The following is a 13,546-nucleotide window of genomic DNA, read 5'->3' as shown; positions in this document are numbered from 1 at the left end:
TATTCAGAATCCAACCGTGCTGGTGTAGCACCTCCTGAGATAGCGCTACGCCGACAAACAACTGCTCTCTGGACCTCGCCTTTATCAGGAGATCGTCCAAGTATGGGATAATTAAAACTCCCTTTTTTCGAAGGAGTATCATCATTTTGGCCATTACCTTGGTAAATACCCTCGGTGCCGTGGACAGGCCGAACGGCAACATCTGGAATTGGTAATAACAATCCTGTACCACAAATCTGAGGTACTCCTGGTGAGGATGGTAAATGGGGACATGCAGGTAAGCATCCTTGATGTCCAGAGATACCATGTAATCCCCCTCTTCCAGGCTTGCAATAACCGCCCTGAGCGATTCCATCTTGAACTTGAATTTTTTTATATATGTGTTCAAGGATTTTAAATTTAAAATGGGTCTCACCGAACCGTCCGGTTTCGGTACCACAAACATTGTGGAATAGTAACCCCGTCCTTGTTGAAGTAGGGGCACCTTGATTATCACCTGCTGGGAATACAGCTTGTGAATTGCCTCTATCACAGCCTCCCTGTCTGAGGGAGTCGTTGGCAAGGCAGATTTGAGGAAACGGCAGGGGGAAAATGTCTCGAATTCCAGCCTGTACCCCTGAGATACCACTTGAAGGATCCAGGGATTTACTTGTGAGCGAGCCCACTGATTGCTGAAGTTTTTGAGACGGGCCCCCACCGTACCTGGCTCCGCCTGTTGAGCCCCAGCGTCATGCGGCGGACTTAGCAGAAGAAGCGGGGGAGGACTTTTGTTCCTGGGAACTGGCTGTATGCTGCAGCTTTTTTCCCCTACCTCTGCCTCTGGGCAGAAAGGACGCGCCTCTACCCCGCTTGTTCTTTTGGGGACGAAAGGACTGTACCTGATAATACGGTGCTTTCTTTGGTTGTGAGGGGACATGTGGTAAAAATGCTGACTTCCCAGCTGTTGCTGTGGAAACTAGGTCCGAAAGACCATCCCCGAACAACTCCTCACCCTTATAAGGCAAAACTTCCATGTGCCTTTTAGAATCTGCATCACCTGTCCACTGCCGAGTCCATAAACCTCTCCTGGCAGAAATGGACAGTGCACTTATTTTTGATGCCAGCCGGCAAATATCCCTCTGTGCATCTCTCATGTATAAGACAGCGTCTTTAATATGCTCTATGTTTAGCAATATAGTGTCCCTGTCTAGGGTGTCAATGTTTTCCGACAGGGAATCCGACCATGCAGCTGCAGCACTGCACATCCATGCTGAAGCAATAGCTGGTCTCAGTATAATACCAGTGTGCGTATAAATAGCCTTCAGGAGATGCTCCTGCTTTCTATCAGCAGGTTCCTTTAAGGCGGCCGTATCCGGAGACGGTAGTGCCACCTTTTTTGATAAGCGTGTAAGCGCTTTATCCACCCTAGGGGGTGTTTCCCAGCGTGACCTATCCTCTGGCGGGAAAGGGTACGCCATTAGTAACTTTTTAGAAATTACCAATTTTTTATCGGGGGAAGCCCACGCTACTTCAAACACTTCATTTAATTCTTCAGAAGGGGGAAAACTACTGGTAGTTTTTTCTCCCCAAACATAATACCCTTTTTTGTGGTACCTGGGGTCACATCAGAAATGTGTAAAACATTTTTTATTTCCTCAATCATATAACGAGTGGCCCTATTGGACATTACATTAGTCTCTTCGTCGTCGACACTGGTATCAGTATCCGTGTCGACATCTGTGTCTGCCATCTGAGGTAGCGGGCGTTTTAGAGCCCCTGATGGCCTTTGAGACGTCTGGGCAGGCACGGGCTGAGAAGCCGGCTGCCCCGCATTTGGCATGTCGTCAAATTTTTTATGTAAGGAGTCGACACTTTCGCGTAATTCCTTCCACAAGTCCATCCACTCAGGTGTCTGCCCCGCAGGGGGTGACAACACATTTATAGGCACCTGCTCCTCCTCCACATAAGCCTCCTCATCAAACATGTCGACACAGCCGTACCGACACACCGCACACACACAGGGAATGCTCTGACAGAAGACAGGACCCCACAAAGCCCTTTGGGGAGACAGAGAGAGAGTATGCCAGCACACACCAGAGCGCTATATAATACAGGGATTAACTAAATGATATCCCCTTATAGCTGCTATATGTATATTGCACCTAAATTTAGTGCCCCCCCTCTCTTTTTTACCCTTTCTGTAGTGTAGACTGCAGGGGAGAGCCAGGGAGCTTCCTTCCAGCAGAGCTGTGAGGGAGAAATGGCAACAGTGTGCTGAGGGAGATAGCTCCGCCCCTTTTTCGGCTGACTTTTCTCCCGCTTTTTAATGGATTCTGGCAGGGGTATTTATCACATATATAGCCTCTGGGGCTATATATTGTGATATATTTGCCAGCCAAGGTGTTTTTATTGCTGCTCAGGGCGCCCCCCCCCCCCCCCCTCCCAGCGCCCTGCACCCTCAGTGACCGGAGTGTGAAGTGTGTATAAGGAGCAATGGCGCACAGCTGCAGTGCTGTGCGCTACCTTGGTGAAGACTGATGTCTTCTGCCGCCGATTTTCCGGACTCTTCTTGCTTCTGGCTCTGTAAGGGGGCCGGCGGCGCGGCTCTGGGACCGAACATCAATGGCCGGTTCCATGCGGTCGATCCCTCTGGAGCTAATGGTGTCCAGTAGCCTAAGAAGCCCAAGCTACCACCAGTTAGGTAGGTTCGCTTCTTCTCCCCTTAGTCCCTCGCTGCAGTGAGTTTGTTGCCAGCAGATCTCACTGTAAAATAAAAAACCTAAAATATACTTTCTCTCTAGGAGCTCAGGAGAGCCCCTAGTGTGCATCCAGCTCAGCCGGGCACAGGATTCTAACTGAGGTCTGGAGGAGGGTCATAGTGGGAGGAGCCAGTGCACACCAGGTAGTCCTAAATCTTTCTTAGCTGTGCCCAGTCTCCTGCGGAGCCGCTATTCCCCATGGTCCTTACAGAGTCCCCAGCATCCACTAGGACGTCAGAGAAAAGGGGGACGGTCTGCCATAATGTGTAAAAGAAGGGGGGACTGCCTGCCATAATGTGTAAAAAAAAAAAAAGGGGGGGGGACTTTCTGCCTTAATGTGTAAAAAGGGGGGGACTGCCTGCCATAATGTGTAAAAAAAGGGGGACTCTGCCTACCTAATGTGTAAAAAGGGGGACTCTGCTGCTGTAATGTGTAAAAAAATAAAAAAGAGGGACTTTGCCTGCCGTAATGTGTAAAAGGGGGACTCTACCTGCCTAATGTGTAAAAGGGGGGACTCTACCTGCCATGCTGTGTAAAAGTGAGCTCTGCATGCCATGTATAAAAGTGAGCTACAGTAAGCCTGACGTAATTTGTAAAAGGGAGCGCTACCTGCCTAATATGCAAAAGGGGACTCTGCCTGCCGTACTGTGTAAAAGGGAGCTATGCCTGCCGTAATGTGTAAAATGGAGCTGTGTGGTAATGCCTTCCCATGAAGCCACTATATTTTTTGACACGCGCCTGTTGTACTGGCCCTTATTTTTATGGGGGGGGGGGGGGGGGGGGGCACGCCTATGCAGTTTCTTGCACACAACACTAAAATGTCTGGTTACGGCACTGCCATTCAGGACCGGAATTGACGTCAGACACCCGCTCTATGAATGCTTGGACACGCCTGCGTTTTTCCAAACACTCCAAACGGTCAGTTGACACCCACAAACGCTTTCTTCCTGTCAATTTCCTTGCGAACACCTGTGCAAATGGATCCTTCGCACAAAACCATTGCTGAGCGGCGATCCGCTTTGTACCTGTGCGACGCTCCTGCGCATTGCGGTGCATCCGAATGCGCAGTTTAGACCTGATAGCCCTCTAACAATCAGGTCTGAATTACCCCCTCAGTATACTCACTGCTCACTCAGTATTCTCTCTTCTCACTCTCAGTATTGTCCCTGTTCGCTCTCAGTATTCTTCTTACTCTCAGCATTTTCCCTGCTCACTCTCAGTATCTTCCCTGCTTGCTCTCAGTATTCGCCCTGTTCGCTCTCAGTCTTCTCCATGCTCGCTCAGTATTCTCTCTTCTCACTCTCAATATTCTCCCTGTTCGCTCTCAGTATTCTCCCTGCTTGCTCTCAGTATTGTCCCTGCTCGCTCTCAGCATTCTCCCTGCTCACTCTCAGAGTTCTCCCTGCTCACTCTCAGTATCCTCCCTGCTTGCTCTCAGTCTTCTTCCTGCTCGCCCAGTATTCTCTCTTCTCACTCTCAATATCTCCCTGTTTGCTCTCAGTATTCTCCCTGCTTGCTCCCAGTATTGTCCCTGCTCGCTCTCAGAGTTCTCCCTGCTCACTCTCAGAGTTCTCCCTGCTCACTCTCAGAGTTCTCTCTGCCCGCTATCAGTATTCTCCCTGTTCGCTCTCAGTCTTCTCCTTGCTGGCTCAGTATTCTCTCTTCTCACTCTCAATATTCTCCCTGTTCGCTATCAGTATTCTCCCTGCTTGCTCTCAGTATTGTCCCTGCTCGCTCTCAGCATTGTCCCTGCTCACTCTCAGCATTTTCCCTGCTCACTCTCAGTATTCTCCCTGCTCGCTCTCAGTATCCTCCCTCGTTGTTCTCAGTCTTCACCCTGCTCGCTCAGTATTCTCTCTTCTCACTCTCAATATTCTCCCTGTTCGCTCTCAGTATTCTCACTGCTTGCTCTCAGCATTCTCCTTGCTCACTCTCAGAGTTCTCCCTGCTCACTCTCAGAGTTCTCCCTGCTCACTCTCAGAGTTCTCCTTGCTCGCTATCAGCATTCTCCCTGCTTGCTCTCAGTATTGTCCCTGCTCACTCTCAGCATTCTCCCTGCTCACTCTCAGAGTTCTCCCTGCTCACTCTCAGAGTTCTCCCTGCTCGCTATCAGTATTCTCCCTGCTTGCTCAGTATTCTTCCTGCTTGCTCAGTATTCTCACTTTCACTGTAAATATTCTTCCTGCTCATTCTCATGGCATGGCCTTAGCAAACGGGGGCGTGACTTCATAGGAATGTTGCAATTGTGAGCCACACCCCCATTTCCCAACACTGTGGGGTCATGCCCAGTGCTCTATGAGCTGCTGGCCATGTCCCCAGTCCCTATGTCTTCTGTGAATAGCATTCATTGCAGTGCTGTGAGTGACAGAGCCTCCCAACTGCCCAGCCCCCACTGTGGGACACAGCGGCCCTCTGGTTGGACAGCGGGACAGTCCCCAAAAAACGTGACTGTCCTACAAAAATTGGGACAGTTGGACAGTATGCTATCAGTATTCTCCCTGCTTTCTCTCAGTATTCTCCCTGTTCTATTTATAAATAGGTATATTTATTCTTCAGCAACATCTGTAATTTCTCAACGAAGAAAATTTTCTGTAGTTGTGGATAAGGTAAATGCCAATTTTAGATTTAATGGAGTGTGATTTTGGCGGCTAGTTCAAAACCACAGCACATTAACTATGCAGCTGTTTGTCGTTTTAAAATGCAAATCACTGTCTATGTGAAGCGGCTTTGAAACTCCTACGTTTCCAGAAACTGAGCCCAAATGTAGTTAAAGGAGTTAAAACACAAAAACCTGTAGCAGCACAACGGACCCTCAAAGGTTTTATTTTTTTAACCCCATGAACTATTATTGGGCAGATGTATTAAGCCTGAGGAAGTGATAAAGCAGTGATACAGTAAGTGCAAGGTGATAACGTACCAACCAATCAGCTCTAATATGTAAATTTACAGTTAGGAGCTGATTGGCTGGTGCGTTATCACCTTGCACTTATCACTGCTTTATCACTTCTCCAGGCTTAAAACATCTGCCCAATAGACTCAAATGTATTAAGCCTTTCAAAAGTGATAAAGTACTAGCCAATCAGCTTCCTAACTGCCATGTTACAGGATGTTTGAAAAACGACTGGCTGGTGCGTTATCACCTTGCACTTATCACTGCTTTATCACTTCTCCAGGCTTAATACATCTGCCCCCAGGCTTGGACTGGCCCACAGGGGAAACCACCGGTGGGCCCCACTGCCTGGGGGCCCACCTCCTGCTCCAAGGATCAGGTTCCAGACTGGGCACTTGAAATATACATCATACATATGTTACCTTATACTGGACTATGGTGTATAAAGTGCATTGCTGTTATTAATCTTTTATTAATCTGGTACATTATCATGCATGCAGCAGCTGAATTTACTGTATATATTTATGAAGGGGCCCAGATGTTGCGCTCTGTAATGGTTAGTCAAACCAATGATGTGGCAAGCCACACCCCCTCTGCAGACTGACCACACCCCTAAATATGGGCCCCTACCACTGCTATCCCCCGGTGGGCCCTACATGCCCCAGTCCGACACTGTCTGTCCCATATGTCGGATCAGGAAATTTTAACTCATGAAGATCAGGAAAGGTAAGTATAAGCCCCACTGCCTCACAGAAATTATTGTAGTCATTATTATTAATAAAAAATATTAGTAAACATTAAGGGTCATAATAATAATAATAATGTGGCAAATGGCAATAATGTTATTAAAAAGTAATGGCACAGATATCAATTTATAAAAAAAAATGGCTCAATAACAGTTTTAGGTATTTAAAGGGCCACATTGTTTTTTATTTTTAACCCTGATATTCCTGGCCCAGTACCAAAATTAAGTCAATGGACCTGATTCTGAGTCACATGTAGCAGCAAAAAAGCGGGTGGACTGCATTGCACTCAGAACACCGATAGTCAAAATAATTTTGATAAACCCTTACAATTAACATGGAGTTTAAATGAAGTTCTTAGCACAAATTTGGCCAAATATGTGGGCCCATCCACAACGTCCAGGTGACTACATTAGATGGGTCCCCTACAACTCTAATACTAACCCATTATATCAATTTATCGGGATCCGGTCTCTAGGTTGACAGTAACTAGGTCGACAGTGTCTAGGTTGACCACTATTGGTCGACAGTAACTAGGTCGACAGGGTTTCTAGGTCAACAGGGTCTCTAGGTCGACATGTTTTAGGTTGACAGGTCAAAAGGTCGACATGAGTTTTTCTAAAAAAAAATGTTTTTTGAACCTTTTCATACTTAACGATCCATGTGGACTAGGATTGGAACGGTAATCTGTGCCGAGCGAAGCGGTAGTGGAGCGAGGCACCTTGCCCGAAGCATGGCATGCGAAGCGAGCCATGCAAGGGGACACGGTGCACTAATTGGGGTTCCCGGTCACTCTACGAAGAAAACGACAATGTAGGAATGTAGGAACCTGTGCTATTCACAAAACCCGGGGGTAGATGGGAGGGGTCTGAGACACAACGCCTTATTTAGAGATGTACATTAATGCACTTGCAGCTGCGATCCCCTTTGCAGCAGATGTGCAAAAATATGCACATGACACAGATACCTGGATTTCTCCTGGGACACCCACCAGTGGCTTCGCAGATCTAAGCAACTGCATACAAATATATAGCAGCAGGTGCAGGTCCTAATCTATTCCCTGAGTCGCACAGAATGGCCATGGGAAGTGAGATGGTTGTGCCATGTTTTGTGTGTACAGGACTGCAGTTGTGGGCACTCCTGCGTTTTTACCCCCATTCCCCAATACCCTCCCCCAAACGGTCTCCAACTGTCAGTCACTTGTGAATAAATCTGCACTGCAAGCGACATCGCTATGGTACCTTACCACGTGCGCAGTGCAACGGCGATGCATGCACAGCCGGCCGATAATCGCTCACCTACAAAAAACATTGGAATTGCGCACAACACTAAATCAGGCCAAAAGCTCTGAAGATGAGCTTCTTCAGGACAATACCGAATTAGAGGGATAAAAAAACTGAAAATCCTTAAAGGAGACTTTTTCAGTAATAAGGGGAAAAGTTATTTTACAATTTTTTATGCAGATATTGATTATCTCAATCTCAAGCACTGTGGTATACGCTGTGCTGGAATAAAGTTATGTCTTCTGGTGGATGTCACTGATTCAGTTCCCCCTAGGTCTGTTTCCATGGCTGCAAGTGCAAAAACAAAGAGACGCTTATCTTGTAACGTCAGAAGGCCCTGTGGTTATACAAGTTGAGCGCCATTGTGTCCCGCGTCTATTATGCATGCAGCAAATAGTGACGCTGGAGTGAGCTGGAAATGAAAACAACAGAGTTTGGTTAACTGGTTTTCATCATGTAAGCTGATGGACAGGGAATGCGGCACACAAAGCAATTCTAAATGATATTACAAGCCACATATATGATGTACAGTATAAACACTAAACTTTAATCAGGCATGCTGCGATATGAAGCTTCTGTAGTCTATCCAAAAGGCAAGTCGCTCAATTAATTTCTAAACAGCTACAGTACAAAAAATGGAAGAGGGGACGTGTGCGTGCGTGCGTGCGTGCGTGTGTGTGTGTGCGAGTCAAGGGGGGGGGGGAGTACGCATGTAAAAAATAAACAAGATCTCCCAGCACTCAGCTGTCAGTCAGCAATAAAAAAAAAACAGTTTAGATATGTTTTCGAAAAGCAGAACTCATGGTTGATTACATTTGCTAATACCTATTAAAGCCAGACGCCACTCACTTATAAAGTTATTCTACTAACAGGAACTTTCCTAAAGCTCACCAGCATTATTATAAGGCAAATGTACAATATGATATGAACAACTGGAATAACAGCGATGAAACGTCGATCATAGAACAAATATTGTGGTCATACAGATCTTGTTGAGTTCCCTTCATACTGTACAAAGAAAGGAAGGGGAAAACAGGATTTGCAAGGGGAGAGTCCATATATACTGTCTATCTATCGATCTAGTTATCAATGAGTTGGATGTAACTCTCAACATGTTTAAATCGGGTGTAGTATGGTTTGCCAGCGGTCGCGGTCCCGGCGAAAAAGTCCAATTTTTTTTTAAAAAAGTGTAAAACTCATGTCGACCTTTTGACCTGTTGACCTAGTACATGTCGACTAGGGAAGACAATCCCGGGCCATTTTTTCAATCCCGGGTATCGGGATTGAAAAATTACCAATCCCGGGATTCCCGGGATTGGCTTTTAGCTATGTGGCCGCCCCCTCGCCCCACCCCGCCCCGCACATATAAATCACCATATACTGGGGGCGGGCGGGTGGGGAACAACCTCTCATCTCTCCTGCCGGCTCCCTGTAGCAGCTGACGGTGCAGCGTGACCTCTCACGCTGCGCTGGGGAGCCAGAAGAAGGAAGCCGAGCAGCGTCTGAGCGTCCTGTGGACGCTCAACGCTGATCCCTCAATCCCCAGGATTGAAGCTTCCAATCCCAGGATTGAATCCTGGCCATTTTTGGCCCTAAATCCCGGGATCCCGCCGTTCCCGGGATTGGCCACCATAATGTCGACCTAATGCCCATGTCAACCTTCAGTGGTCGACCTAATGAATGTCGACCTAAATTGTGTCGACCTAACGACCGTATCCCGTTTCTTGAGCATCGCCTTCTTTTATAAATGCAGCTATGGTATGGTATAAAATGGATAATTATCTATAATGGGGATCAGGAGATAAGGACTTGTGATAAACACCATGCAATTAATCTACAATAATATAAAACGTAGTTATAGAATTCCCTCACCTTCAACTGCACCTGCGATGCAGCCCGTCGGCAATATGACCCTATCACCTACAATCTATTTTTCTTTTGATTTTCTATTAGATGCTCAAAGTGACAAATATATTATGCTCAGGGGATGCCTTTCACCTTGAGTCGGAGTTTTGTAAAACTTTGCAATGTCAGCCCAACACCTATGGCTATATATTGCATATATCATTTTACTCTCATGTTTTTTTTCATATCTCCACTATGTCTGTTTCTTGTATGTGCAATATATCAGGATGCAAATGTTTTATCAATTACATCTACTGAATGACCTTTAAACAGCAACAATTACAATATAAGTTGCTTTAGCAAGACAGCTGCTACTAGTTTTCAGCATTCTAGCATATACTGTATGCAAATATTATCATTTCCAGGGAGGCAATTTTCCCATGTGCATCAGACTTCCTGTCCTTAGAAGACAATGAAAAACATTACCATGAGTTAGGGTTGGCCTTCAAAGGGTTCATTATGGATGGTCTCCATTAATGCTGCCATCTGTGTTTTACATCAAAGGCATCAAACCATCCTCAGAAAACCAACAATGTATTGAACCATCGATGGGCATCCCTGTTTTTGGACAATCAGGAAAGGGGCTCTGCTGGGCATCATTATGGGGAGGAGCAGCTTAGCATCGGGCCAATCAGAGAAGGTAACAGGTAAAGGCTGTAGACACAACTTAGGTCTCTGTACAATCGGACCCCTGCCATTGCTGGCAAAACCATAGACCAGTGATGGCTGCTAACAATCGATGTTCCTCCCTACTATAAGCCTCTTAGCCTCAAAGGCTAGTGGCAGAGGATGGTACTGTAGCTTGCATGGATATAGATAATTAGAAGAGGCTCAGGGCTTTTTGCCAGGGCTGCCATGGGGTGGTGGAGTCGGTGGAATGTGATGCAATGGGCTTCACAAGTGGCTTCCCATTGGCTCTCAGCATCACACCTGCCCTATGGCAGACATATTTGGCTTGGTAACTCTATTGAAAACTCCTTCATTGTGAAGTACATAAAGCTCAAAAATTGCCCTTAGTTACCTATTCCTAAATTAGGACAATACAGTATACCACTATTTAAAAAAAAGTTACTATCAAACATCTTAACACATGCCATGGTAAGGAGAGATTTAGCAACAGAGACTCAAACATTTGGAATTATTATTGATGAAACAGGTAACAATAGAAGTACACAAAACTACTAAATGTACAAGCTGCACTTTGTATCAGAGTATTTATACTCACGTATCGTATTTATGCCCATAAAAATAACACAGCAAACACAAACTTAGGGAATAGATGATCCCATGTAATGTTCCGTTCATCAGTAACTTGACGCAACAATTCTTATACCGATCCAATGAAGGCCACTATACGTGTACCCTAGGTATTTTTAACCTATTCATAGGCCTGAGTGCATGCACTACCAAAGACTAATGTTGAAGAGCAAGGTTTTTTCTACTGCACATCTGTCTAAGTTACACACCACATATATACACACATGTGCATGGCAATCTATGAGAAATGTATTGGGAGGTGAGAAGGAGGTGGCTATTCAAATGCACGGACATGCATAATTGCTCACATTGGGGTGGAATGTACTAAAAGTGAAAATGCAGCCAAAACTCTGAAAATGCTGAACACAACAGTGTGATCGCCTCTCCAACCACTGCTTCAACCCTTCCCTACCCGCTTCATTGGACACCAGCACTGCAAGTATGGCAGTATGCTCGGGTAAGGCTTACCATTAAGAATTTGGCTGCTGCATTCTCCAGTTGCTGGACACCCAGTGAGATTTTGTTACCAGCGGGCTCCCTGGCCGTTCCTTCCCTGCAGCTGGAGGCAGGAATTCACATCTGAGCTCTACCTTCTGGTTCCCACAGTGTGTGTTAGGGAAAGATGTTATGACGTCTCTCCCATAGTCTCATTATGTGTATAAGGGGCACTACTACTGTGGGCGTTATGTGTATAAGTAGCATTACTACTGTGGGCAATATGTGCAAGGGGCAGTACTACTTTGGGTATTATGTGTATAAGTGGCATTACTACTATGGGAAATGTGTATAAGGGGCACTACTACTGTGGACATTATGTATATAAGGGCTACTACTACAGTGGGAATTATGGGCCTGATTCAGGGAAGGAGGGGCATGCAGGAGACGTCAGTAGAAGAGATGCCTCTTGCATGTAAGCTGCGATCACAGCAATGCGACCGGCGTTGCAAGCTGGGATCCCACATTACGACCATCGGTCGGTCACAATGCTCCATGCAGATGGCCAGCTGAGTAAGTCCAGCTTGGGTTCAAGTCTGCATGAGCCCCTGTATGTGCAGGAAACAAGGGGTTAAACTAAATAGTGGTTTGTGAATACTAATAATGAAACCGTTGCCAATCTGTCACACAGTCAACATGTTCTGCACATGCCTAGAGATAATATTTATCAAACAAACAGGCACCTTTTCAAGAGAGGGGCTACCTATCAAGTGAAGTTGTTCGCGGCCTGGAAGATGAACAGTTTATATAATCTTAAAACACTGGGGAAAGTGGACAGGAACAGACAGAGTGCCCAATAAATGACACTCCTGCAAACAGCTTTTTTATGATTTTAAAAGCATACTGGCTGAATTTATGCCCCTTTTAAACCATGCTGTCTTAATGGCAGTTCCTTTTAGTTGATTTGACACTTTTAGTGAAAACTCCGGTTATACCAGGACAGTAAAAACAGTATCGAGGCATAGTATAAAATACAATAAAACAGTGTTTTCTATTATGATGTAATGCAAAAAAAGTTATCTGTTGCTGGACTACAAGACTCAGGATGGCAGGACCTGCTAGATCTCTACGGCTGTCAGTGCCTGCTACGACTTATAGTCTACAGCTGACAGAGAGTCACCTATTGTTATAAGGCAATGCTGAATAATTCACACACCGGAGTTTACTTACCGACGTAGCATGCCTTTCTCTTGAAAGAATAATGCACAGCGAGATGAACTTGAGTAAGAAAGGTTTTGCCTGTATCTGTCCCTTGTTCGGCGGCTTTTGGGTGTATATCCATATAGGTATTTAGGAACCTGGGGATCCTTTCCTGGGAAGGCATTACAGTGTTTACAAGTCCTCAGTGACTTGTTGTATTGGTAACAGAGGATGCCAGGAACTGAGCAGCCAGTAAGCCTGCGCATGAATAATTAATGCAGGCTCACATCGCATCATTGCAATTCCATTCAGGCACTATAGAAACCCTTTATTACAGGACCTTGTAAACCCACAGGCGTTTTACATTGCGTAACCCAGGCGCTGGCGTTTATGGAGTTTAATAGTTTAAAATGAGAGTTACCACTAAACCACTAAGCAAATTATTAACCATATCGTCTCGTTTGTTAGCTCAGATTCACTGACATTTTTTCCAGTCAGGTTTTTACTTTCACCCGGCACGCAAGTGTGAGGCTTTGAGTATAAATGTTTAATTTCTCTGACTTTAATATTTAAGTCGAGGCTCTTTATTTTCAATTGTTTCCCTCAGCCAATTTAAGAGCAGGATCTTCAAACCTAATGCCTACACACACAGTATTTCTACGGTATTCCCCAGATCTTGTCAGACAACCGTGGGTAGGCACTGGGAAGTTTAACCGCAACTTACTTAACTTTTGTCAAATCAGATACACTTCTCTTTCTACATACGTGCCAATGAGAATTGTTTAATATGTTACTTCATCTCGGATTCAGAATTTTAACGCGTGAACTCTCAATAACCCTTGTTCTCTTTGCTAAAATGAGGTAAAAAAAGAAGCTTCTTGCTGCTGACTGCTTAGAGATTCCTTCAGCGACAGCTATTACTGTACTTTCGGGTGAATATATGATGGAAGATATATGCAGAAGCATTATAGGGAGACTACCACTGTTTCGATGGCAAAATTAAATATACAGTAGTAGGCATTAATGAGCATTTTGGTCATTATCAGTCGGGTTCCTCAGACTGTGACTCAGTCATAAAGCATTTCCCCCCCCCGT

The 13,546-nt window shown here is 45.5% G+C and overlaps 1 protein-coding gene across 1 annotated transcript in view; it reads right to left on the bottom strand.

The window, feature by feature from the left end:
- Nucleotides 1–12,657, bottom strand: part of C3H10orf90 (chromosome 3 C10orf90 homolog) — a 392,649-nt gene extending 379,992 nt beyond the window's left edge. The window contains exon 1 of the mRNA XM_063963768.1: nt 12,482–12,657. Within this exon, the coding sequence (XP_063819838.1) occupies nt 12,482–12,635 (154 nt within the window). The 5' untranslated portion in view covers nt 12,636–12,657. The remainder of the gene's footprint in view (nt 1–12,481) is intronic.
- Between the last annotated feature and the right edge of the window lie 889 nt (nt 12,658–13,546).

The sequence above is a fragment of the Pseudophryne corroboree genome, chromosome 3, assembly GCF_028390025.1.
Source record: "Pseudophryne corroboree isolate aPseCor3 chromosome 3, aPseCor3.hap2, whole genome shotgun sequence".
Taxonomy (NCBI): Eukaryota; Metazoa; Chordata; class Amphibia; order Anura; family Myobatrachidae; genus Pseudophryne; species Pseudophryne corroboree.
This window is presented reverse-complemented; position numbering and strand designations above follow the sequence as displayed.